Source organism: Accipiter gentilis, chromosome 8 (assembly GCF_929443795.1).
Source record: "Accipiter gentilis chromosome 8, bAccGen1.1, whole genome shotgun sequence".
NCBI lineage: Eukaryota > Metazoa > Chordata > Aves > Accipitriformes > Accipitridae > Astur > Astur gentilis.
The window spans coordinates 23,884,290-23,910,814 of record NC_064887.1 but is presented as its reverse complement, the minus strand read 5'-3'; the positions used below and the strand labels follow the sequence as shown (position 1 = coordinate 23,910,814).

The 26,525-nt window shown below is 37.9% G+C and overlaps 1 protein-coding gene across 2 annotated transcripts in view; it reads right to left on the bottom strand.

The window, feature by feature from the left end:
• Positions 1-25,797, bottom strand: part of CFH (complement factor H) — a 39,477-nt gene extending 13,680 nt beyond the window's left edge. Inside the window, exons 1-13 of one of the 2 annotated variants that reach the window (XM_049807679.1) lie at positions 25,623-25,797; positions 21,618-21,803; positions 19,716-19,821; positions 18,287-18,363; positions 16,271-16,465; positions 13,837-14,007; positions 10,482-10,661; positions 8,752-8,952; positions 7,277-7,456; positions 4,604-4,780; positions 3,326-3,505; positions 3,027-3,200; positions 1,516-1,698 (exon numbers count right to left, since the gene is read on the bottom strand). In XM_049807679.1, coding sequence (XP_049663636.1) covers positions 1,516-1,698; positions 3,027-3,200; positions 3,326-3,505; positions 4,604-4,780; positions 7,277-7,456; positions 8,752-8,952; positions 10,482-10,661; positions 13,837-14,007; positions 16,271-16,465; positions 18,287-18,363; positions 19,716-19,821; positions 21,618-21,803; positions 25,623-25,683 — 2,071 coding nt within the window. In that variant the 5' untranslated portion in view covers positions 25,684-25,797. The remainder of the gene's footprint in view (positions 1-1,515; positions 1,699-3,026; positions 3,201-3,325; positions 3,506-4,603; positions 4,781-7,276; positions 7,457-8,751; positions 8,953-10,481; positions 10,662-13,836; positions 14,008-16,270; positions 16,466-18,286; positions 18,364-19,715; positions 19,822-21,617; positions 21,804-25,622) is intronic. The other variant, XM_049807678.1, reaches the window with a different exon arrangement.
• Positions 25,798-26,525: the final 728 nt, after the last annotated feature.

Sequence of the window (26,525 nt, the reverse complement as noted above, 5' to 3'; positions counted from 1 at the left end):
ATCTCTCCCTGTCCTTACCTTGACCCACAAGCCCTTGGATATATTTTCTCTCCCCTGTTCAGCTGAGGAGGGGGGAGTGATAGAATGGCTTTGGTGGGCACCTGGCGTCCACCCAGGGTCAACCCACCACACTGTCTCAACAAACAAATAGTAGTTTTGTACAAGCAATTTAAACTCCTGTTGTTGACACTCATACCGTCAGGTTTAAGGTACACTACCTACTGACATGCACAGAAAGTGGGTGCTTTTGCTTAAGCAGGAGACTTGACTGTAGAACTATTCACCATTTCAGCATCAGGAAATAAAAAAAACCACTGTTGGACATGTCTGACTCTAGCCTAGGGAAAGCAGCAACATACGTAATGCATTCATAGTCATCGTGTTTGTAGCCCTGTGTCACAGTAACGTACAGTATTGCCATTGCTAGAAAGAGGCCACAGAGTTTGTACTGAGCTTGCAAGGCCTCAGGATAGAGGCTTATCAGGCTTACTTTGTCAGAACTTGTCCTGACCTGCCTGGAGGCTTGGTCTTACTTATTTTAGATGTAACAGCAATTTTTCCAGTGACCAGGCTATAGCTAATTTATTTTACTTTTGGTTATCTCTGTATGGCACAACCATGGTTTTATATACATAGTAGAAACAAGTTTTTAGTCTCTGTAGAGTGAGTAATTATGACTCTAATATAATGGTGCCGGTGAATACAGGGCTGGTATGATAACAGAGCCCTTGAGAATTGGAGACAAAGGTTGGGTGTGGCAGAGTAGAGGCACGGGATGGTAAGAGACAGGGCACAGCCTGGCACCCCAAGGCTATGAACAGCTCACAAAAGGCCAACTTACACCTGGAGCTGATCAAAACTGGTTTTAGGGATAACACAAAGAACAAGTATCTAACATATTTACAACACGCTAAACATACCTAATTCACAACCTGTAGACCAAACCTAAAAATTACCCCAAGCAGATCCTGTAGGGAGGAAGAGGAAATCATCAGCATCAACATCTTATTCCCCCCAGTGAATGACTTTCTCAAGTCATACTGGTAATGTTCTGTAACTTCCCTCCAAAACACACCAGGCTGAAGACATTGACTTTAGGAGCCAAAGGGGCAGCGGAAGGGTGAGCATAAAACCAGAAAAAGGGGTAGGTAAGAGAAAGTGTCTGTATAACAACTGTAATTCTGTATTATAAATTGTTTGTATTACTTAGATATTCTGTATTATTTATATGTTTAAAATTACTCTTTATATATTACATATTTATTTTATTTTTCTTTCTATAGTAATTTGACCTGGACTCACAACAATTCTTTGATTGGACTGTTGAGATTTCAATTATACTGTTAATAAAGTTTTGGCTTTATATATAGTGTGTGTTTACTTTTAATCCATAACATGATTTTGAATGTAACATATTACACCTGCAAATATGTAATTTTAATTGTGAAAATATCTGTGAAGTATTAGCCTACACTGAATTATAGGCTTCTCACAAGTAAGAGTTATATAGATTACCAATGCAAGAGGGAGGAGACGACCATTGTCCATCAACACATTCTATTTCCTTTGATCCAACCAATTTAAATGCAACGTTGCATTCATAGTGCTCTCTGTCCCCATGCTGATACTGTTCCACAGAGCCACCAGCCATATTTCCATTGGTAATCACAGGTGGAGGTCCACAGCCTCTGGCATTCACTGAAATTAAGAGATCAAATTCATGCTCTGAACTCAGAACTTTTCGCACAGTTATATGTTAAGTGCAACATAAAATAGATTGAATTTGTTGTTTAAAATTAAGAAAAATCAGTAGAACAAGTTAAACAAACAGGTCATTGGTTTATGTCTTTGAATATCTAGATTTACGTTGGGCTGGAGATCACAAACAGATATGCATGACCCTGGCTCACTCTATCTTACTTCCATGCACTGTCAATTGCCTGCTATGATGAAAGAAGTGGTTGATAAAACTAACCCAGTTTTAAAAGGAAAAAAGTTACATGGATGACAACTTCAGTATTCTTTAAAAAAAAAAAAAAAAAAAAAAAAAGGTGAAAATTCTACAAGCAATAATAACCTATGTTATAAAAACACCCAGCAAGTGACATGTACTGTATATTAAAGGAATTCACTTCTGAGGGAGTGAATGGAACTCCTGTTAAGGGAGCTTAAAATGTCGGTTTAAAACGCAAAAGAGAGTGAGCAAATAGAAGGATGACAGCGTGAAAGACAACAAGGAAACTGATTGAGTGGGAAGAAAGGGAGATGAGAAATACAAGATTTCTTCATTCTCTCAAGCTTCCTCATGAAAGGGCACAGCACCAGGAAAAGAAACTTTTCAGATGCCAGTAAGTTGTGCTCTGTCTTAAAAAGGATGAGAAGAATAGGGGCATATATCTTCTCTTCTGCATAAATTTGTTCATTCTACCGGATGAAGCTGAGGGATTCCACAGGGAAAACCCTTCACTCAGTTACTTTTGCTTGGGTCCAGCTCTGTGTCATGTCCAAACCGTAATTTTTTTCTTCAATATCTTGTGATCAGACAAAGGAACATAGGGTACAACATCTGATGGGTATCAACATTAGGCAGTGGCAAAACTTAGGACATTCAGGATACAGTAAGAGAGGACATTACTCAAATCAATCACTCCTGGCTGCCATACTGCACATTATTTTTGCCTCTTTGAATAATAAATAATTTTTCATACATTACAGACAATAACTTGAGTGAAATTTTGTGAAAGCCATTTACCAGCTCACTTTCAGTTATTGCAGAACTCCAATTGGCATAACTAAAGGTAACAGAAAGTTCAACATTGGAAGTTCAACTGTTCAGAATCTTTCACATGAAATAGCAAACCGCTATGAAATGGTACAAAGAGGATCGGTTCCTGTTCTTTTAGAGATGAAGATAGGATAATTGTTCCTGGGAGCAAGGCTGGCTTGTAGAAGGTGTCCACAGAAGTCTTCAGGACCCAGGCATGCTCATCTATTTCCTACTACAATAAAGTTGACAGAAGAATTACCTTTACACACTGGTGGTGACGGAAACCATCCAAAGTAATAGCACTGAGTAGAGGCAGGTCCCACTCTTACGTAATTGTTTGCACAGGTAAATTTCACAACATCTCCGCTGTGGTATTTGCCCTCCTTGGGAGAAAAATCTCCATTGGGCAATGTCAACATTTCACATTCTATTGCTACAAAGACAAAATATTTTAGCATATAGTGTACACCCTGCAAAAAGTACATGAAATGCTACTAATTAGAACAAAACCAAAGAAAGTCTTAAATAAAAAAGCTTCACAAAGTGTACAATATTCACCAAGACACTGGGGCGTTGGATTCCATTCACCATTTATGCCACACCTTGTGGTACCAGTTGGCATATTATTTGCAGCTTGATATCCCTCCAAACATGCATACTCGATTATATCTTCAGGCATGAACATAGTTTTATTTGCATGGTAATTCAAGATGTCCACATGAGGTGTTTGACATGATTCTGTAGAATAAAACAAAGTTAGTGCATTTTGTGATCCAGAAACACAGCCCTTTGGAAGCATCATTTCTGTGGGTGCTTTAGTGTGTGCTAGCTGACTGAACTACTCAGTATATTTGAAACATTAAAAACTCTGCATTGCCAGAATATGAATGTAAAATATCACATGTAGCATATTCACATAATATCTATTGCATTAATCTTCAGAAATGTCTGTCTAGAAGTAATATCTAGCATAAATATTTCTTGCTTAGATTCAACTCCTTTCCTTCTACTGCATGTCACTATTGGTGTCATAGCAAACAGTTTGCACCCCTGTTCCCCATGGTCATTTGTGAGGCGGTCAGAAAAAAAGCAGCAAAATCCTAGGTGAAGGCAGTCTGAAATAAAAGGACAAGATAAAATATCAGCTCAAGTTGGTCAATATTATGAGTCTCAGTATCATAACACTGGAAGATTAAGTCTCTTCTTTTACTATCCTACACCTTTATTCAGGAGAGGAAGGAACTTCTAAGAGGAGAAAGGCAACAACAGTATGGAGGTATTTTCAGGAAAAAGCATTCTGGTGTTTTTCACAAATGTACTTTTTAACACCAGGGCAGACATATGCATAGTGTTTTTTATGCATAGTGATAACATCTTTCCAAATAATGAATCCCATTTTTCTCTAGTTTGGTTACATTTAAAGAAAGTTCTTGGCAGAATCCCTTGGTTCACAGGCATTTCTTCATAAATCTTCCCTCACATGTGTGAAAGGTGGGAGAATTGGGAGTAAATTTGGGCATATGTACCTTGTATCAGGTAAGAATCACTGGAGAGGTCAGTGATTACCATCTACTTTGTGCTGTGGAGGTCCAAAAAGATAGCTCACCTACAAGACAGTAGATACTTTCCCACCTTACTCACTTCCTTCACCTTTTCTCTCTTTATTTCCTGGAGCCCCAGAAAAGTTAATCTCTGGAGGATCAGTCCTCTGTTTGAGTCTCCCTCTGCCCAGTAAGAAAACTCTACCAATCCAGACAACAAAAAACTGAGTACATAGGACATCATGTCTGTGTCAGTCACAATGATAGGGAGCTCTGAAGCCTTTATGCTACTCACTGATGCACTTTGGAGGTGGAGTCCAGCCATTCTCTTGACACTGTATCACTCCTGTTTCTTGTCCTTCTGGAGTTAAAAAGCCAGTATGACAATTATAGGTGACCTTCTCCTGTAAACGAAATATTTTCTTTCCCAAGGTCAAAAAACCATTGTCAATATTGATATTCTGGCATTTTTCTGAAAGAGACAGACAAAATTTTTTTCCAAGTAAAACACTGCCAAACTACATGCTTATAATACACAGAAGAAGGAGGAGAAATGAAGCAGCAGTAGGATTTAGAACATTTTTAAGAGCACATGAATTTTTGCTTCTGCATTGAGTGCTTTTCCTGGGGGACAATTGGAAAGCGTGAAGTCAAAGTTCACAGTCACCAACTCATGCGGCACAAACAGGCATGGACAGGGGTTTCATTTGCAGCAATCCTGCAAGCTTCCAAAATTTTATGTCCACATCTGGTGTTCACTAGAAATGAAATTCATGTTGGGCATGCACAGCACTGTGCATGCATAAAGAGGACCTTCTGTCCATATTGCAAGGTAGCACACGCCAGAGATCACCATGGTGTGCAGGTACCACCTCAGTTCTACCAAAGAGAAGTCATTCGGAGTGCACACACTGCAGGGCTAAAGGAAATTTGTAGCAAAGGACCCCTTCTTGCACACTAAAACACTAGTGCAGACAGACCCAATGTTGTAACTGATTTCACATCACTTGGAATACATTAAGCCAGTCTAAATCGATGGAAATCAGTTGTCTTGGTTGGATGTTACGGTCTTGTATACTGAAAGAAAACTTCTGCAGTATGTTAAATTCTTTACTAATAAATCATTCTGTGAAGAAGTTTCTTCATTTTAACAAATTAACTCTACAACAAATAGCAATATTTGCACATTAGGGAGTCAAGTAAATAAAGATACGAAACAGAAAAGACTTTGAGGAACACTAGAGGATGTATTTGAATGTTGGGAGCAGAGTTAATGACACTTCAGTGCAACAGCTTCAAAAGTCTAAATTTCACGTCAAATTTTTTGGTGTTTATACCACTGATGCCCACGACTGCCTAACACTAGGAATCACAAAATTTTATTCTGCTTGCTCATTGCTATATCAAAATCTCAGTGGGTGGCAGTCCAAGACATTCTGTGGTCACTGTCTCTATCAGGGTGGAACGGTGTGTGGATTGTAAGGCTCATAGTTCACAGAGTTTCACCATGTCTAGGGCACACAGGCAACTCATGGTGGGTTACAAAAGCAACCCAGCCTTGAATTGCCTTGAGGCCCTGTCTCTCTGCAGAGACAACTCACGGGGAGCTGTGTAGACAGCTTAGCCCTGGGTTGTCTGATATAAACCTTAAACTAAACAGGGCGGTGGCCGTGCCATTCAAAGAACCAAAACCTGAGCTGAGCCTTGAAATCCCGTAACAAATAGTATGCCCTGAGTCTCAATCCAACCACTATTCAGTTGCCTGAGGAAGCAAGGTAAAAAAACCCCAAAACCTGGAGGGTTTCAGCTTCAGTTTCAAATGACAACCTTGTGTAGTCAAACAGTCACAGACCAGCAAAGTAAAGATAACGGGAAACTCCACTCAGATATACATAATCCATTTAGGCACATATCATGATCCACTCAGACATAGTCATATACACCATTCCACAAGTCAGGGGATAAGAACTCTAAGATTCAGGTTGGAGATGGGGGAGTCACTTCTCCAACTATACAGTTGGCTTGGGAAGGAAACCCTCCCCCCCCCCCCCCCCCCCCGCCTTGATCGGGAGGCCGGTCGAGGTAGCTTCCCTGGGATTGAGAGCCCTTACCTGGAGAGGTAAGTGAATATTGTTTATGCTTTAAGTTTGTAAACGCGTGTGTGCTTGTGGTTGTAATAGTGTACTACTCTTGCCTTAAAACTTGCAGTAGTGCATTCCTCCATTCTGTCTGTAAAACCTGCAATAGTGGCGTGTTAAGGCTATAAGTGAAGTTCAAATAAGTCGTTTGCTTGAACCTTGCAGGTAAGTCTTTTTCCGTCACAAATGGTTTCCTAAAAAAGTATTTTTACAGTCCAAGAAAAGCTAGGTTGAATTATTTTTGTCCATATGAAGTCATTATCTAAAGTATTTAAAGTTCCTGTGAGACATTCTAGCAATTTCAGGCTTGGTACAAGTCAGGAACAAAAGCTGGAAACAGAGTTAGGAGAGGTAACCTTTTCCTATTCCTCCCTCCTCCCAGTATGATGCCAACTGGAAAGGAAGCAAGAGGAACAAGGATCAGGTGACATAGCAAGAGGCTGAACGGAAACAAATTACAGATAGGCTGTGCAAGGGGAATGATCACTATTTATTACATTACTGCACAGCTATGTTATAACAAGATTTCACCACTGAAAATAAAGGGACTGTGACTCCCATCCCAGAGCTTACATTCTAGGAGATCTGAATGAGCCATGCGTGGATGTTTTACAGGGTTTCATTCTGCATGTTTATATAGCGACTGACTTCAGCAGCACACAGGGACATGAGGGCTGCATGAGACACTGAGAGAATGACGGCATTGTGTTTCAGGTGCAGAGCACCTAGACTTAGAGTTACTAAGCAGTAGTGATGGATTAATGTACATGATGTGATGACGGATTTATTGGTTGTAGCTAGAAACCTCAACAAAATATGAGCACACTTACTTTTACGGATACATCTTGGAGGAGGTGACCAGTCATCCTTTGTGCACGTGACTTGCCCATTTTCGTGTTCAGTATAATAGTCATCACTGCAGACATATTTAACTCTTTCACCTTCCTTGTAAACATTCTTATGTCCATATGAGAAATAACCATTTTCCAGCTGTCTGACGTGACATTTTTCTGAAGAAGGAAGGTAAGTATATTTAACCACAGTAATTTGTACAGCAAGAACTGAGGTAAATTTATTCTCAGGAAGACGGTTACTAAAAAATGGGCCTCCAAGTGCCTTTCTGTAGCCTTCTATCCCCAAAAGACATTTGTGTTCAAACCTGAATGAAAGCATGATTTGTTTCACTGCCCTAAGGTTAATGAATCACATGAACAGGAGTGCAAGTCGCTACATGAAGTGCTAAGAAGTGGTCTAGTAAACAGTGTCGCTTACCTAGTGTTCATAAACAAGTCTGGCTAACTTCAGTGCATCTAGCGTCATGTATACCAGCTCTGGTTTGGTCTGCTATGTCTCTAAAATGTTGATGGCTGCCCTGAGTGATTTTCAGCATTTGCTTCCAGGAGATTTTATCATCTCTGTGCAAATGTATCAGCCTCTCAAACCAGCTCTGGGGATTTTAGCAGCAGCTAAGCACGCTGGCTCTACAACATCCTGTGCCCCCAAGAGCCCAGACACAAGGAAGATGGCTGGAGGAATGCTACAGCTGTGTTACTCGAGTAGCTGGTCCTTTCCTCCAGGCAGGACTCCACTAATTTCCTGCACGGAGCACCACTCCACTGAAGGCAACAGAGAAAGATCAGCCTTTTGTAGTCCACTTCCAAGCCCGACCAGTACGTAGGAACTTTACTGCGACTGAAGATGTGTGTTAGAAGTGGAGGCCTCAGCTCGCTGCTTTAAATATATCTTAAATCTGATTTATTTTAAATCTAAGTCAGTGTATCTGGATCTTTTTCTGATGCCTTGCTCACTTTCAGCTTACTCTAAGAGTGTGCCACCTTCGCAGCTCCAAATGTTATCCAAAGGAACCAGGCAATGGACCTCAGAGAGGAACCTCTAGACAAAGTGCCCAAGCCACGGAAGGAAGAATATATTTACATACAGTAGAAACTCTGTACGTGCAGCTGTGTATGCAGATGAAAGTAGATGCATGCACGTGACCCAGAAGCCAGAGAAGAGAAACATTTCCTATGTATCTCTCAATCTCACAAAGGATTTCAGCAGTAAAGAATCTCCAAAATCCAAAAGTATCATTTCAGCCTTCCTCATTTCAGAGTGTCACTTACCAGCTGACAGTTTGAGCTCTGCAGATAGGATGAAATCTGGGTGCAGTTCCAGGGGTCAACTAAAGCAGTTCTACTTTAACTAACTGCTCTTTGTTCCATCTTGTGCTCCATCAGCACAATTTCTGCTGCACAGACCTTCGATAATTCCAACAGAATTGAGTGTATAATGGAAATGTACTTACTGAGGCATTTTGGCTCTGGATACCAGCCCCTTTCAGAACAGACCATTCGAACCCAGTATTCTCCACTCGGGGTTGTATAACCGTGAATGCAGTGGTAATCAGCATGCTGCCCAAAACTCATCGGGAAGTAATAGTTTTTGTGGTACTCCAGTGTTTCACTTAACTTGCCATTTTCTATGGCTGGGTAGTCACATGGCTTCTCTTGAAATAGAATTTAAGAGCAACAATATCAACACATGCGTGACAAAAAGCTCAGGACACAGATGACACAGATTCAGCTTCACCATCTGTGTGTTTTCTGAAACTGTCAGAATCTAGACTGCACACCTTCGCAGATCCTAAGGAGTGCGGGAGCAATCACACTCTGCTTCTGCTGTCTTTGTCAGTGCTTATACCTATGTGGCTTCCCTCTGATCCCATTGCAACCACAGAAATCTCTTCAATATTCTCACTGGACTCCAAAGGCTGATTCATGAGACCAAATAGTAAGTATTTATTCTATGGTAAGATGACACTGTCTTTGTAGAGCGTCTCGACTAAATTTACTATACTGACCATGATGGGAGCCCAGACAGCTAGCTCAGATATAGACACTGAACTGTGGACTCAAAATTGAGATGACTCCTGTCACCACTTTCCTTGGTAACTTTGGGGATCCTGTACCGAAAGCTCTTCCTGGTTCTTCTCATTTTTATTTTAAAACTGTAGTGTTTTTCTTTTGTTCTCTCAGTTCCTCAAAAGAACTGACCCTTTTCAGGGACAAGTCAAGGATAGAAGGAGGAGATTCCCAGAAGCTTTCATTCAAGTTTACCCAGGGTGTCCTACTTGGCCATAGCAGGTAGGTTCCTTCTGAAGTGCTCTGACCCAGAGCCTACATGCTGGGGCAAGGGAGATCATACACTGGACAGACCATTCAATAATGAGTGAAGTGGTCTCGGAATGATACTGAATTTTAGAACCCACACACATATAAAGGAAAGATTAATACAGATACTAACTGCAATTTTCGGCAATAGTCGAAATCATCTTATCCAAAGGTTCATTTACAAGACTGATTTCATCAGGGTTTCTCTCACATTCTAAGTTTTTCTTTTACTTTCAGTGACTAAAAATCAAAGAGTGCTAGATGATTAAATAAATTTCTAATTTATTTACTTGTTTGTTAATACTGTGTGTACTGGGCAAAACTATTATTGTAGTTATGGGAAGTTTAAGCTAAGAAAGAACTCATCAACAATCATGAATATCTTGTTTTGTTATTTGACAAACATTATAATAGGTAGAATAAAACCGTGGTTGTTTATAATTTACCAACATACAACTGAAAGTAAAAATCTAAAGCTGTGATAACCATAATGAAAGATACCTTCTAACCATTACCTATGTTTTGTTTTGGTTTGGATACTTTAACACTCACTCTGTCCTCTTATCTTGTCTGGCATGCTACTCTTCAGGTGGACCACAAAAATTCCTGACAGGGAGCTGACTATAGTACATTTTAACACATACTTTCACAAATACAGAAATAAATAATACCTGTGTTTATAAACATAATGTAAATGTAGACTATACCATTGTTTTTATAGCTGACTTTTCCAAACCATCAAATTAAGCTTTACATTACAAAGAAGCACGATGATAAAGCAACTCTCATTTCTCATGCTTCTTTTTTCACTGAGATATTTCCAACAACTCTACAAGTTGTGTCTTCATTCATGAGAGCTACTTACGGACACAACCCGGATCAGGCACCCAGCCATTCTTGGTGCATTCAGCTGTGCTTTTGCCAGTCAATGTTTTAAAATGATATCCAGGGTTACACTGTATTGTGATTATATCACCTACGATGTAGTTGTCTTCTTGAGGTCTAAAGTTCCCATTGGGAATTCTTGGAGGAGAGCATACAATTTCTAAATAAAAAGAGAAAAACTGGATGCTAATTTGAAGAATATGTTTATATTTGATGCATAAGTTCTTATTTTCATTGTATATTGACCATAACTGCATAAAATAGTTAAAAAAAGATGTTTCTTAGGGCAAAGAAAAGGTTACATTTCTCTCCCACTCTTAGAAATGTACAGTTCTGTAAAAAGAGAGTGACAGCTGTTACTGATGTCATGCTAAATTAGAAGATTAAAACAAAGAGAATGGTTGGAGCAAGAACTAGAGGTGATCAAACTGAATTTGACTAATCTTTTCCAGTAGGTCATTCCACAGCTGGAGCTCAAAATTACCTATGCTGGGCTCACTCACAGCTCTCCTGCGTTGGTTTATGGACACCGTCCCAAAGGACAGGCAGATTCACTGGCAGGTCCTAAATGGAGAAATAACTATACTTAACTAGGAACCAATCATTCAAAGGCTGCGTGATTAAGATTAGGGTCTTGCACGGACACTTGGAAGCATTTCAACAACTGAGAAAGGACGAGAATGCTAGTCTAAAAAGCTCACGATATCTTTATGCTTAGAGAAGCCAGGCAAACATACTATTTATAAACAAAAGCCTGTCTTTTGGGGTTTTTTTTTGTATTCTACTTCCAATTCAGAAAATATCACCAACGCACTCAGGGCTGGGAGGGGATGACTATAAGGTAACTACTGGTTGGTCCTGCTGTGGGGTGAAGGCGGGCAAATCAGCTGTGTGCATGTACTGCTGAATCACCTAGGTTCAGTGATAAGTCAAGCAGGATCTGGAACCACTATCTGAATATGCTCCCAGTATCAGAGCCCAGTACATCAGTGTCTGGAAGAATGTTTTGTTTGGCACTTCTCAAAAGCAGTACGTTGCTAAACCATAGGCAATGCATATTAATTAGCATCATTACTAATCTTGAAGCAGAAAGGTCAAGAGCAGAGTGGGCACTAAGACTGACTACTCTTTATTTCTAAAGGAGTCTTTCTGGAAGAAGTCCCAGGAAGGTGGGTGGTACACAACATCCTACAATGTTGCCCTGTTGCCAAAATTTTTTTCCAGTTTCAAGTGTCTGGCAATTCCTTGAAGACAATTCAAGGCACTAATCATTTCCCCAAAATTTGCATCAAATTATTTCAACTGGGACATAACATGCATATTTCTGTCTGTGGGATTTGGAGATTTCAATATAATGTTTAAGTGCTGTAGTTGAATGAAACTAAAGCAAAATCCATGACCCAGAGGGCTGATGTCAAACAGGACTAGCCTCAGAAATTATAGATTTGTCATCTTAACTGCTCAGATGACATTTAGGAGTTAAAAAGCAAGAGGGAGTTTCAGCACTGTAAATATATTAATTTGTAGAGATTCTCAGACAATTTCTGATGGGAAGTTTGAACACCATGGATAATGTGGTTGTGCAATTACAGTTCTGATGACATTAAACAAATTGCTGTCTTCATCCTAGACCAAGGGTCATGGAAGTGGCAGGATTCATGCACACCGTATTATTTTGGTCTCTGTTTATACATCACTTCATGTTCACAGTTCTTAGGGTTAGTGAACTTCAAACCTATGTTGTACACAATTTTTGACATAATGGCTGTGTAGAAAGTGCTACTGTTTTCAGCTTTATGTATAATCCAGCACTAGAATTCCATTATAATTTTCAGTTTACACACTTATGGCCATCAATGGACTACTTCTCTTTCTGAAATTGGACCACTTCACATTTTCTCAAACTCCTTTGGAACTGGCCATGTCAACTTCAGATTGTTCTTCCTACAACACTATCTTACTATTTCAGAAGAACTCTTGACAGGCAGCTTACAAACTTAAGTCAGGAGTTTAACTTGAAAGTTACTTCTGTAATCTCCAGTAATTTCTGAAAGGTTGCACAGTACACTAGCAATTTCTTACTGAAGTTTCATTAGTGAAATAGGGATCATTTTTTAATTGTTCCTCTTTGGTTGGAACTGGTTGATCAGAACTAGTAGTCTGGAAATTTAAAGAATGGATATAATGACTAGCAACCACGTGCTCAGTCTGCTCAAACTACAGTAAGAATCATCAGGACACTCAGACAAAATGCAGAGGTCAGTTCAATAGGTCTAGCAAACTTCTATTGTCTCAAATGTTCATACAGGGCGAGATGTTGAGTGGTATTTTACTGAGTGGTTAGTCCTACAATTACCAGTAGCAGAGTCTTGGCTACGATGACACAGCATCTCAACTACTGAACACGGAAGACCTGAAGATGCGGTAACTTCTATCTCCCCCTCAAAGAACTGCGTGTGATTCATACGTAGGTCATCAAGTTAAGCCTATTAGCTTCCCCTAATTTTATTCATGCTGCTGCAATTCATATGGTATCGAACATATTTCTTTACCCAGTTTTCGAACATACAGCACAGCCACTGACTATGCCAGTTAAGTTCATGTTAAACAGTTTAAAAGGTATTGAGACTTGATGTGAAGATAATAGGACTTCAAAAACCTTACCACTTCTCTAAGAAGGTGGTTTCAAATATTGATCTTCCCATTCTGTTAAAAATTTCAGATTTCTTCGGTAGTTTGAATTTCTTTGGTATTAATACCTTTTTTTCCTGCTTGCTTAAATATTCTCTTTAATCTCTGATTTTTCCATTCCTTTGATAAAGAATTTTCATCATATTTTGTAGAAGGTAAAGATATTCAGCTTTATCCTTCCTATTTGTCCAAATCAGGATTTTTTTCTAACCCAAGAAGTCTTTTTCCTATGTTCCCCCCACTAATTCAGAATCATATAAAAACAGAATAAAATAAAAACAGCTACTAATGCTGCATGAAGTATTTTAGCATCAACCTCATTTATACAGTATACTGGAGAAACTGTTGCTTCATGGACCTATTTAATAATTTAATTTATATTATTATATAATATATATCCCATTATAATTTAATAATCAAGTAACAAAAGACTGAATTAACTGTTTTTGCTACTGCTCTCCATGGAAAACTCTTATCCAGTTGTTTGGTCCCTTTAACACTTCATCCTTCCAGACCTTCATGGCATATTGGTCAGATATGGATGGATTTCTTTTGTTATGAATAAACTAATGTTTGTCATTACTAATCTCCGAAATAACTTCCAAACACAAAAAATGTGCAAAATAACTTTAGGCAAGGCTAACCAGTACAATAGGGGGTTGGATTCCATCCTGATTCAGTACATTGTACATCTGCTCTTTCACCGTATCTGTATCCTTCATTACAGGCAAACTGTAGCTGTTCAGATTCCTTGTAAGATGCCTTTGGAGAATGTACATATCCATGCAGAATTTCTGGCACATCACAAATAATCTCTGAAATTAAGAAAGACAAAACCCATGTATTTTTTTTATTTTTATTTGCTAAGAATAAATGCCTATTGGAATCAAATTTAGAGGTTTTTTTCATTCGACTTCACAAAAACATTTGCATTTGCAAACTGAAACTTATTTGAGAACTCTTCAATGACCTGACCAATGACCTGTGGGTGCCAGGTAGAAAGTGTGCTATATCACAGCATCAATACCAAATTGGTTCATGAGACAGATTTTGTCTGTCAGCCCTGTCTCATGAGGGCTTTGCTTTGGATTTTAATGGATCTCAGAATCAGTATATAAGGCAGGAGACATTCTAAAATAAGCATCTAGGCTAGCTGAAATTTAGGATTTTCCATTTTTCAGATAATTTCATTTTTGTGTGATTTCCAGCAAACCTAGAGCTCTCTCACAGCCAGTAGCCAATTAGTTAAATCATGGCATCAATGGGAAAAAAGAATTAAACTATCTATCTGGAAAACACTAGAATGCTTAACAATCTATAAAAGAACCTCATCGCCCCCAGCTCCTTACGAAACCCAGTAAAACCACCAAGATCTTGCAGTTTCCAAAAACTGCATTCATAAAGCCAGAAAATACTTAAGGCTTTGTTTCCTTGGCCACAGAGCAGGTCACCAAAGAGTTCTCTTGGATTCCTTTGCTGCATTTACTTTGTATTTAGGATGAAATGTAGCTCAGTGGAATCGTCATTGTTTAACAAAATTCACTATATTCTGCAAATGTTAGAAGCACATGTTTAATCCCACTTTATGCTGTTCAAATTATAATAAATGGGGATTTCGAAGCAGCAAAATGCAGCGCTGAAATTGTGAATAAACCATACATGTATCTGACATCCTAACATATGTACTCTGCTCTTCTAAATGCATACTTCCCAATCAGATAACATATAAATAAACTAAGACACTTGGTGGACTGAATGTTTAACAGTGATCATTACCATAAACTTCCTGGGATTGGTTCTTACATACTGATAATCCAATCCCCTGCAATCTCTTTTTGCAAAATGGGAGAAAAACCCCATCCACCAGGACAAGCCTTGGTCAGGACAGGGTGGGCTCGACTGGTTGAAAAGTAGTTTTGCAGAAGAAAACTTGGCAGTCCTGATGGACAAGCTGAACAGGGGCCGGCCATGCACCTTTGCAGCTAACAAAGAAAACAGCACCCTGGGCTCCACCGGGAAGAGCACTGCCAGCAGGTCAAGGTGGGTGATCCTTCCCCTTCTGCTCAGCACTTGTGGGACCACATCTGGAGTGCTGCGCCCAGGTCTGAGCTCCTCAATACAGGAAAGACATGGACATACTGGAGCAGGTCCAGTGAAGGGACATGAAGATAATTAAGAAATTGGAAAAACTGACAGATAAAAAGAGGCTTAAGAGAGTCTAGAGAAAAGAAGGCTTGGGGGGGGAGGGACGATCTTACTTGTATGTATAAATCCCTGATTGTAATGATGGTGGAGCCAGACCCCTCAGATTGGCACCCAGTGACAAGGTGAGAAGCAATGGGCACAAATTGAAATACAGGAAATACCACTTAAACATAAGAAAAACCATTTTTATTTAAGAGTGGTCATACACTGGAACACATTACCCAGAGAGGCTGTGGAGTCTCCATCCTTGGAGATGTTCAAAAGCTGACTGGACATGGTGTTTCGCAACTTGCTCTAGCTGACTGCTTTGAGGGACCTTCAGAGGTCCCTTCCAACCTCACTTATTCTGTGATTTTGTGTTTGAGTAAAAAACTAAACATGAATTAACCTTCTAACTTGTTGAAACACATCAGTCTGAAAAAAGAAAAATCCATCATGATGTCTTTGTATTTTATATACCCTAAGAACATGAGTGAATTAAAATCATACTTGGTTTTTTAAACTTGGTTCACATAGATTTAAAATTGTTTGTGATTACTTTGGTTAAATCAACACTGAAGTGATTGAATCTTATGACATACCAAAGCTGTATTCAAAGAAATTGACTGCAGCCTAGCAAGACATACAGCTTGTAGTGAAAATGCAGAACAAACATATGGTCCATTAAGACTATATTAGCATCCAACATTCTCCGATTTCTCTTTCTTATCCCACTTATTCTGCACATATGCAATGGAGATTGTTTATAGACAAAGTATGCTTAATTGCTGTGGAATAAAGTAAAAGGTTTGTAGTTTCCCATGGTACCCAATCCTTAGAAGTCTGTGAGAATAAAGCTTCTTAATTACAGATAATAAATAGTGTACTTTTTACCTTGGCACTGAGGCACATCACTATTCCATTTTCCATTAGAAGAGCAAATTATTTCCTTAGGTCCAACAAGCTTGTATTTTGCATTACATTCAAAATTTACAACTTGGCCAAAGGAATATTCTCGGCCTAGCTCAAATGCACCAGTCATAATTATTCTTCCATTTACTGGTGCTTGTATGGGTAAACACTTTGCCACTGGAAAACAAAACAAAACAAAACAAAACAAAACAAAAGGAAAGGAAAAAACCCAGCCATTTTGAGGTCTATTCTGTAAAATGGATTGACACACAAAAATGTTAAAATACAGAAAACTCACTGTAATTTCCTTGCACATTTTATAAATATACAGTTTTTTTATGTATTCAGACACCATTTGCAACAGATATAATACAAAACCCTAAGCAAAAAGACAGACTGACATAGGAGGAAGCTTGTAGACCGGCTCTCATCATCCTCTTCTCTGCCCTTGAAGGCTAAAGACAGAGCACCCACTGACCTAGATGACATCCTGATGTCTCGCCCAATCTAAAATATCCTGTGAGCCTATGAATTCTATTGATGGTTAGATGAGCTTTGACTGACACATAGAGCCATTCAACTTTGTCAAAATAGGTTAATTTACTTCAGAGCTATGCCAAACTGAATTTGCTATAGACAAATATCTGGAAAAGTGTTGTGTTATAGACTGACTACAACAGTTCAGTTACTAACTAAAAATCCTAGTTAAGGATATCAGAACAATTATATTACTGAAGTAAAAAACCACAATGTCAACCATTAATTTAGACCTCTTGTATCTCCTAACTTTGTAATTGCAGAACAAGAAAGAATTCACATATGTCATCAGATATTTCTTATTAAGGGGGAAATGACTATCAAAGCTCATTCTTAAACGTTCACATAGATATCACTGAGCATGTATGAAAGTGGCTGGTGTTTTGCCTACTATAGCTCCTGCTTCTCTCTGACAACATTCTCCATCTTATAAGCCATCTGCCTTTTCTATGAGCTCACATTCTATCTTCTAGGTTCCTCACAATCAGGACATTATACAAATACTTTCTTTCATAGGCAATCATATTTCAGTCTAATAAAAACTCCTGAATCATGAAAGAAAAATCTTACGAGGACTTTGAAATTGCAGTATCTTGGTGACATATGACAAAAAATGTGGGAAACCATTGCTCTATACTGTGCAGAGACCTGTGTGCTTAAAATTGAGGACCCTCAAAATCCAGTAAGCTAAATGTTAAGTATCTGAAACCAAGGAAATGTCAAAACACTGACAACAAACTCTAGAGAACAGAAAGATATCTACTTTCATTTGTGATTCTTTACTTACAGACCCTTTTGTGACATTAGATGCTTAACCTAAAGAGAAATTACACCGCTGCACACATATGTTAAAATAGACCAGTTAAAAATTATCTTTGGGAAGAAAGGAAGCTTATTTTCACAGTCATACAGGTTTGAAACTGGTGAAAAGGTTTCCAGAATCAGGGACGTATCATCTGAGCCATCCAGTCTGCTAAGTCTTGAGGTCTGAGTCTCTCTTGCTCTCATTCTTACTTACTGAAGTTCTTCCACAGTATGCTAATAGGGAGAAGAACTTATAACAAAATCTTAATGGCTAGGATATTCATAAGGGTGGAGGAGGGAACTAGCTAAAAACACACATGCTTTCACATACATCCGAAATGCCTCATCCCAGCTGTCTTCTGTAACCATGTTTTGCAGGCATGTGCTCTATCAGGGCCTTTAGGTGAGGAAGAGCTTTAAGCCAGTCTGGGAGTGACAAGACTGTTTTGTGAATTCTTTTAAACAAAAGTTAAGTGTTCTTGAGTGCTTCTTGGACTAAAATGGCTAAGCAGTCATTGTAAGAATTTCACTGCTGCATAACTTGAATTTAAACAAATGTGAATTAATACTAGTAGGGAGATAACAGACTAGTTCTGGATAGTATCAGACAGATAAAAAGACAGTTTGATAAAGAATTAAATGTCAAACTCTATTTACCTTCACAGTGAGGGATGTCATTGCTCCATCCATCTGCCTGACACTCACGGTAATTTCTTTGGCTGAGCATCCGGTATCTTACGGAATAAAAAGTAAACAATGCTAAAATACAGTCTCATTATGTGACAGAAACAGCAGTGCTGCTGTTTTTGAAGCAAAGGAAGTAGGTTTCATATGTTCCAGCACACACTAACCAAAACATGTGGCCTGAAGATGTGGCCTGCATCTTCCCTGTTTTGTATCTTTCAATTGCATATGGCAAAAAAGACGAAAAAAAAAATCAGAAAGTAGGAAGTAATCAGTAAGATGGTTTCTTCATTACAGAGATAACAAGCTTTGGCTACATAACAAATAACTAAGGGGCAATTTACACAATGAATAGCAAGCAGAGTAAAACTCCTGTTGCCTGTGCTCTAGTATGACTGAAAGCCATGTAACAGCATCAAAATAGGACTTAATCCAAACCATATGTATCTCATGCTTTGATGAGCTACTATTACCTTAGGTTTGAGGGCAACATGGCCACAATGCCATGGCTTCTGCTTTGTCTGAAATGTAGTCAGAGAAAGTACAGCTAGTCTGAAATGACAGTGAAGAACTGTCTGAACTTAAGGGATTAAGGAGAATACTGATTTTGGAACTCTTGTTGTGGAATTCAGACTAGATTCCAGCAATACAAAGACTGCAAAAGCATGGCTAAACCACTGTATCATGCTGATAACTGATTTGCATTTCCAGAGGAAAGAATCCAGTCATAAGCATACTTAACTAAGCACAATATTACATATTTGTCTTGTTGCAGTTTTCATTGTAAAAGATGAATAGAGGAAGAAGAGAGAAGAATTTCTTCCAAACAGCCAGTGAAAACAGTTAGGGAGTCTACCAGACATGCCTTCCTTCAAACATTTTTTACAATACATTTTACTTCATAATGCACAAAAATGATTTAAGCAGGACTGATGAGTTGTGGTTCTGAATAGGAGACTGTTGCATGGCAGAATGACTTCACTAACATAATTCCATCATGACTGCCTACTGAGAGCACTGATTCCAGCGTGCAAAGCTGCATTTCCATCTGAACTGGCCTGGCTGGCTAGTGGAGTCATGAGGTAGCTTTACAGACAGATCACTGGTTTTGTTTGTTTTATACTTGGGCAACCATGATTTCAATTTAGCTACAGCCTTACATATTTTAGACACCATGCATGACAGTTTCAGGTGCATGAGTTCAGTTACTCCAATAGCACCAGACATGAGAAAGAGTTACCTTTAGTATTACTGTAATTGCAGAAATTTAAATTAAACAATAACCAAGCATTAAATATTAGTAAGCTGCAGCTGCCTTACAGACAACAAATCTGTAACTGACACTTCTTTTAACATTAACACCTTATGTTAACTCCTGTGTATTGAATTAAGTAAGTATTACCCCTCATTACATCTGTACTCAACTCTGGCACCAAATACAAATTCACTTCCACTGGTAAGTTCAAAGGAACCAAACTCAGTATCTCCAGGATGTCCACAGGGCTTATCTGGTAACAAAAGAAGAAGAAGAAAAAAATTAATTACACCATGCACAGGAATATGAAAGTGTGAAAGATAGCACTTTCTAGTAATTACAGCGAGTATGGGCCTTTCAAAAATTCAAAAATGCTCAGCATCAGCATGATCAACATCCCTTTTTTTAATCACTATCCTCAATGAGAACATATTGCAGTAAGGATCTGCTGATTTATTTTTTTTAATTAAATAACAAATTAGCAGGTTTTATTCCTTTAAAAAGGCTGAGGTCATCTTAAGTTGTATGACAAATTTAATGGCAAGATGTAGCTTCAGCTTTTCATACAACTTGTGGCATAAATTTGTCCAAAGCTTCTCCTACAGAATTCATCCATGATTGGAAATGAAATATCCTCAATCTGATGGGAATTGTTTTGAGTAAAGAGGGATGATCTAAGGCCACAGGAGTCTTTTGGTCCTCAGTCCTTTCTGCTCAAAGTTCCCCATAGGACTTTTCCTGTGGTCTGGCCCTAACTACTTGCCCTTGATTCCCTAAATAATTGCAAAGATAAACACACCATACCCCTCATTCATCCACTTTTGATGTTATAATATGGACTGCAAAATAAACTGCATAGCTAAAACCTATCAGGCCTCCTCAGAAGAAATCTTTCCTGGTCCTTGTTGAGCTAGGCAATTTAATTTCTTGGAATGTATCAACATCCTTGGTTTTTTGAAGGAAGAGGTGCTTAAGTAGGCCCTACACCTGCTTCAGTGCGATCCAGAGAAAATGGGCAACGTCATGATCAATTTTACCGTCTAGGGTGGCCTATCCTGAAAAGGGAACAGGATCACTTCACCTGTGGCAGAGCATCCCCTTTCTCCTTCCACCTGCACCTTGCCAGTGTCAGTATCTATTCACTGGGTGGCAGTATCTACTAAAATATGTTGCTAAAAGGCAACTTTTGTATAACTTGAAAGACCCATGTTCACTGAGTAGTTATACAAATATATATACAATCTGAGAAGGTGACTACATAAAAAATGTAAGTGAAAATAGTAACAACTTTATTAATTCATTTTTACTCATGATTTGTATTCATCTCTGAATGTCACCTGGGACTTAATTTTATATTATCAAACCAAACATTTATACTCTACCAGTAAAAATTCTGTATGTTAGATATGTAAGAAAAAAAGCTCATGTGTCTAAAGTTTCTTTGTGTTTAAAACTCATTTATTACAGAAAAGATGTATCTACTGACTAACAATAATAAACTTCAATTTCTTCACTAACGAATTCTGTATGAGGGTGTGAGATACTTCCAAACTCTTAAGACAGTATACTAGAGATAATAAATAGCAGCTCTCACTCTAATCATGACTTTTCCTTCACAGATTAAAAGAGAAGGCAAGGAAAAATTATTTCCCACTTCCAAGAAATTATATCTTTCATAGAACTAGTCGAATAAACTGAAAAGAAGACAATACTATCTCTTGACTCGCATTCAGAAGCTAGGTTAGTGCTTTATTCTACTTAGACTGTAAATTTCATCTGCATTAGACTTCTTCTAAAATTGTGGAAGCAAGCTCCTAATAACTTAATAACTTAACATACATCTGGTTAATAAGGGCGCCCTAGAGTAAGAAAAAGGACCTTCCAAAAATGTTTCCTTATGCATGCATACTTTTTAGGATGATATTTTAAAGGACGATGCAATAAGTAAGTTACAGGTAAAGATACAATGGCAATTTCATATTGACATCACTGGCAAGGAATGTGAGCTGTCAGGTCAAGTGTTTTCACATATTTTGCATAAATACTTACTTCTGCATTCTGCCCCTGGAAGGTGTTGCTTCCATGCTCCATCAGCACACTCAAACACAATTCGTCCAAGTTTTATATACCCAGGCCGACATCTGTATGTTACTTGAGTGCCATGTGGATAGGGAGGTTTGTCCCATCTTTCAGTAGGAACTTCTTTAACCCTTCTAGGAGGAGGTTCTTCACAAGCTAAAAATTGTAAATAAAAATACCGGTGACTGAAGCACATGCTACAAATGCCAAAATAATTCTACAATAGGAAATGTAGCAAGAAATCCTGTGGACATTTGTGATCAAACAAGCATATGTATTCTACTTAATCATCACAAAATAGGAAACCGCTGAGAATCCACATTAGGAATATGAAGAGACATTTAGAAGGACATAAGAATAGTCAAGCAAGTGCCGAGAAACCACACGGAGCAGTCGTAATTAATTGAATAGATTTTAGTTACAAAGACTGAGACAAGATTCATGTTCTGGTTCTAACCACAAACATCTTTTACCCTTCCATCTGCAGGAGCTCCTTCATGCCTGTCCTTCCATTACCACAGAGAACAGCTCTGTGCACTCTGTAGAGTCTCCTTTCAAACTATTTTCTTCTGCAGCCACCACCATCCTTACTGACATTAGGGTCATGTGTCATTTGATCAAGTTCTGTCATATGTCCCCTCACTTTTACATTGCCTAAACCTTCTCTCCAGGCCAAGATCACCTGATATTCCAAAACTTACTCCTTCCTGTCCATGACGTCACTTCTTATGACATGTTACTTATTACATGATGTAATTAATTCTGGATATTCACTTTGACCTTTGTTAGCTTCAAAGCATTTTGACTCAGTTTGGGGGGGGTGAATGGTGTTGTCTGATATTTCTCATTAGCTCAATATTATACCATCCTTCCCCAAAAGCTCCTTCCTGGGCCTTTTTCAGTGTCCATGAAATGTACAGCCAAGCCCATATGAATTACAAGAAATGAACCTGATTTAATTTTATTAAGAAGTTCCTCAACAGCTTGAGCATGAGAAAAATCAGACTAAAGGGGAAAGAAACAAATGTTGTGAAGCTGTTAGTGAAAAACTAAATGATCTTTGTTAAGAAACATTTTGTTGTTGTTGTTTATAATAATTGACCTAATTTCAGTGACTAATTCTCTGTGCTCGGGTGACTGAAATGTACTTATTTTAAAGGCTGAAGCTTTATGCAGAGTAACAGAGTCTGGACAGTCTAGTTAACTAGATGCAATAAAGTCTGTTTTACATCTGAACATGAAAGGTGAGAATTCATCAAGGATGATTCTGAGAAATAAAGCCTTGGAAAAGAAATGAAACCTCTGTATAGAAAATAAATGGAAGAAAAAATGTCCACCAGGGAAGGAAATTTCTTGGTGAGTAGATTCATTGCTCAGTAGAGAGTTGGCACAAAAGTCCTCTCACAAGTTTAGTTCTGAGGCTGCAGGTTTGAGAAAGCAGCAATACTCTCACCAAGGCTTTCCTGCAGCTTGTCCAGGTGCTGCTTGGAAGTGGGACTACAGAAAAATATTTAGAATCTTTCCTCATGTGACGAATGTGGAGTTATGGCTTGCTGAACTAAACTGTGGAGATCACAACCACAGATTAGCTGTGATTTCTAATACAAAGTGAGCAGATTAAATACCCAATCTTCCACATCAATGTGTGGAAAGTGAATTTAATTTAGTTATACAAAGACGTACCCCTGAACATTCACAGTTTTTATTTCAGTCAGTGGAGAAGCTACCAAATTAGAGGCATAATTTTAGAAAATTGTTTAAAAATCAGGAAAAATATTTGTTACAAGAACAAGAAGGATGTATAATTTTAAGTGTTCTACAGCTATGGCATTTTGAAAATATAAAGAAAAAAATGTTAATTGTGAGATCTAATAACTTTATTTTGGCTGTCTTAAGTAGCCAGAAGTAGACAAGCTTTGACAATACTGCTGAGGTGCTAAAGGAAGAGTATGCCCACATATTCACATTTTTTCCAACTACTTCAATGAGTATGCTCCCACCTACGAATGACTGATTACATCCGAGTAAAAATTATTGCTTCTGTCCACTAGAGGGTACTACCTTACTATCAAAAAAAGGCAGTAGGACCTTCTACTTTTCTTAGCGAGATTAAGACACATTCACTTTTTAACGTTTTTGCAAAATGCAGGAATAAGCGAAATGAACAAGACTCCTCTACCTAGTTCTGTCTTTCAAATGTGTTAGTTTGCTCCAAAAAGTGTTTTGCAATGGTGAGAAAGGAATTTTTCTAATTCTACATATTTTTCATTAGAGCTCATGAAAATTAGTGCTTTCAGTTTGCAAGCTGAGAAAGCACACTCTGAATTCTATGATTTTGAAAATAGGCTATTTAGTACAGGGAGAGCTTCTCTGCTCTATTCCTTCCTGAATTCTGAGTTGTATTACATTTTTACCGTCTGTTGTGCAGAATGGGGCTGCTTAACTCCTCCTTGTTTATATATTTAAAAAAAAAAAAAAAGGCACAAAAGAGAATCTCCTCATAGTCTGTCTCTTCATCATTACTAAGACATGCTTCTTTCCAGGTTTTATTTCAACTCTCTCATTTATTTCAACTTCTTGGCTATTCCTGCCCTGATGTCAAACTATGCATTACCATCAACTGTCACAGTATGTATATAATACATACATGACTACAGCTAATTATTTTTTTTAAATGCAGTTTCTTAGTAGGTTGAGAAGAAGACCTTTGCTGACACGATGTAGTTCAAAACTATATTAATTGCATCACTCACCATGTGTACTCACCAAAATTGGGAGGGTTTTATTTTTATATTAGAAAGCATGCACAAAATGCATACCTTCAAATCCTTTAGTGAGAGATCAGGAGAGCTGGAATTAATTATTTTGTATCTATATGTGATTTAACCTCAGTTAGAAATAGCTCAAGCTGCTTTCGTGCCATCATTATGCCAGTGGCAACTTCCATAAAGTCAAGCGCAAACCATGAACTCAGGTAGAAGTATTTTTCAGCCCTTGCGCAAAACCCCAGCTCTTGAACAACTCACACAGACTTTCAGTATGAAGCTTGAACCAAGAACCCTGCATGACCCATGGCAATAGTTGTCCCGGATAAATCAAACATTGCTACATTCACATTCCTTTGCAATCTCACTGACCTAAAGAAAGCATTGTGAACAGGAAGTGCAAATTCAGGCAAACTTTCTTTTCAAATACCAGGACTTTTCTGGACTTCTTTGCAAACAGATTATACTTTATTAGTTGCTTTGGAGCAGTATTTATTATAATTAGATACAAAAAAGATAATACATTTAATTAACATCCTGATTTTTCAATTTTTTTTGAAGTAAAATCCATCAGATGGTTGTTTTGATTAATAAGGTCATCTAAAATTAAAAACAACCCAAACCAAGCAAAGACACACTAGCTCAAAAACACATAGCTACCTTTCCACAACAGTCTATGTAAAGAAACCCAGACAGAAAGCTGCTTCTTTAAACATGTACAAAAGCATACCTGGATTAAAAAGTCTGTCAGTCAACAGATATTTTGTAAGCTTTTCAGTCAATTTAGTAATCATTCCTCTTTCTCAGTTTATCTCACAGATTATTCCAGACAGAAAGAAATGCATACTTATTGAATATTTTCTATTTTAATCTACCAGCTGTTTACAGGTTTTAGATGTCAGAATAATTAACAAACATAATAACAAATGAGTTGTCCGGCTCTAATTTATAGGGATACTAACCATTAAAGAAGTCATGCAACAGATTAATAACGGCAGTAGATATCCAAATAAATAGGTGAAATAATACCTATGACAGGATACTAAATACTAAAGGTGCTAAATACTGCCAGAAGAAATCTCAATTATTGTTGTCAGAAGTTTATTAAAATAGTCTACAATACAAACATTTTATTTACATATTGTTTTAGTTACCATCTTTACATATGCTTTAAGAAAGATTTGGGTTTTTTTTTCACATTTAAGCTTACCTCTTTCTGCAGCACAACACATCCAGCATAAGAACAGAGCTGTATACCCCAGGAGTGACATCCTAGAGATTCAGAAACTCAGCAAACACATTTAGTATTGTAGCCTACTTTCTTTTATTACTTTGTGTTATTTGCACTCCTATTCTACTCACCAACTGCTCTAGGAACTGACCTTGCAAAGCATTTATATTCTGATTTCAGCAGCCACTTCCCCTAATCCTCTTGCAACACCCAATTTTTTCTTCTTTTTTTTTTTTTTTTTTTTTTGTTCCTCTCCACTCTTTGCTAAATGAATAAATAAATGAATGTCTGCAATTTTGGTTGACACAGTCCTTCCCTGCAGTCTGCTTGTTTTTATATCATACCTCTTTTTTTTTCATATTAATTCTTTCCATACTCAGATAAGCTTATTTCTTTTAGTATCCAAGAGAAGTTGTACAAATAAATTATTTTGTGATTCCTCGTGTCTTATATGCTCAGTTAAAAAACAGAAATTCAAATTAAATGTGTAAATATGAACTTCTGTACTAACCGCATATAATTCGAGATTTATGTTGAAAACAATTGAAATAAAAAGCAGACAAAAATACAAAATGTGACTTACTAACCCACTGGCTCTTGTATAAGATAACCAACTACCCAGAGCAAAGGAAAAGTACTTGATCAAATACTTGATTAAAAAAACCCATGTGATGCTGAAGTACGTGTTTCAGTATCACATGAGAAATGATAAGATGGAGAAGATGTGAATGAATTGTAAGATGGATAATGAACTATGCAAAGAAAAATAATAAGGATAGTGCTAAAAGAACTATGTGGCAAACTGAGCTAACAGAGGAACTCCTCATGGATTCATGTAAACAGTCTTATTAATGTTTCCATTAAATGCCTTGGCTTTATAAG